The sequence below is a fragment of the Chrysochloris asiatica genome, unplaced genomic scaffold (genome assembly GCF_000296735.1).
Source record: "Chrysochloris asiatica unplaced genomic scaffold, ChrAsi1.0 scaffold00048, whole genome shotgun sequence".
Lineage (NCBI taxonomy): Eukaryota > Metazoa > Chordata > Mammalia > Afrosoricida > Chrysochloridae > Chrysochloris > Chrysochloris asiatica.
In genome coordinates this window covers 4,723,781-4,724,652 of record NW_006408566.1, presented here as the reverse complement: position 1 = coordinate 4,724,652, position 872 = coordinate 4,723,781, and the positions used below count along the sequence as shown (strand labels likewise).

Genomic DNA, 872 nt, shown 5'->3' with positions numbered 1-872 from the left:
CCTTCACTGCACCTTGGACTTCTTCCTTCCATATCATTGTGTCTTGGTCATATGCTATATCATGAAATAGTTGAATATTGACCATTTCTTTTATTATAGTAACTCTGTATATCCTTCTACCTTCTTTTGATCCTGTTTGCATCACTCAATTTTGCCCATAGAATAATCCTATATTGTAAGTCAATGTTTGAATATTTTCTTCAGTACCCTCAGCTTGAGAAATGCTTAGCTTATTCCCTTTTGATTTTCTAACTTCAGGTCTTGACACATTTCCTTGTAATATTTGACTTTTTCTTTTTGAGCTGACCTTCGAAATTTTCTGTTCCGCTCTTTCAGCTCCTCAGTTCTTCCTTTTACTTTCACATCTCTTCTCTTAAGAGCTAGTTTCAGAGACTCTTCTACATCCATTTTGGTCTTTTCATTCTTTCTTGTCTTCTTAGTGACCTGTTGCTTTCTTCTATGAATTTCTTGATGTCATCCCACAACTCTTCTGGTCTTTGGTATTTCATGTCTAATTCATCAAATATGTTCTTCTGATGATCTCGAAGTTCAGGTGAGATATGTTCAAGGTCATATTTTGGCTCTAATGTACTTATTTTAATTTTCTTCAGCTTTATCTTGAACTTGCATGTGAGCAATTGGTGGTCTGTTCCACAGTCTACACCTGCACTTGTTTTGGCTGATGATATGGAAGTTTTTCACTATCTCTTTCCACAGATGTAGTCAATTTGATTTCTGTGTATTCCATCTGGTGAAGTCCATGTGTGTAGCTGTGTTATGTTGGTTAAAATGGTATTTGTAGTGAAGAAATCATTGGTCATGAAAATTCTATCATGCAATCTCTAGCATTGTTTCTATCACCAAGACCATAT

General features: G+C 35.3%; 1 protein-coding gene across 1 annotated transcript in view; it reads left to right on the top strand.

Moving 5' to 3' along the window:
- LOC102831090 (uncharacterized protein C11orf53 homolog) overlaps nt 1-179 on the top strand; it is a 1,528-nt gene extending 1,349 nt beyond the window's left edge. The window contains exon 2 of the mRNA XM_006862495.1: nt 162-179. Coding sequence (XP_006862557.1) covers nt 162-179 — 18 coding nt within the window. The remainder of the gene's footprint in view (nt 1-161) is intronic.
- Nucleotides 180-872: the final 693 nt, after the last annotated feature.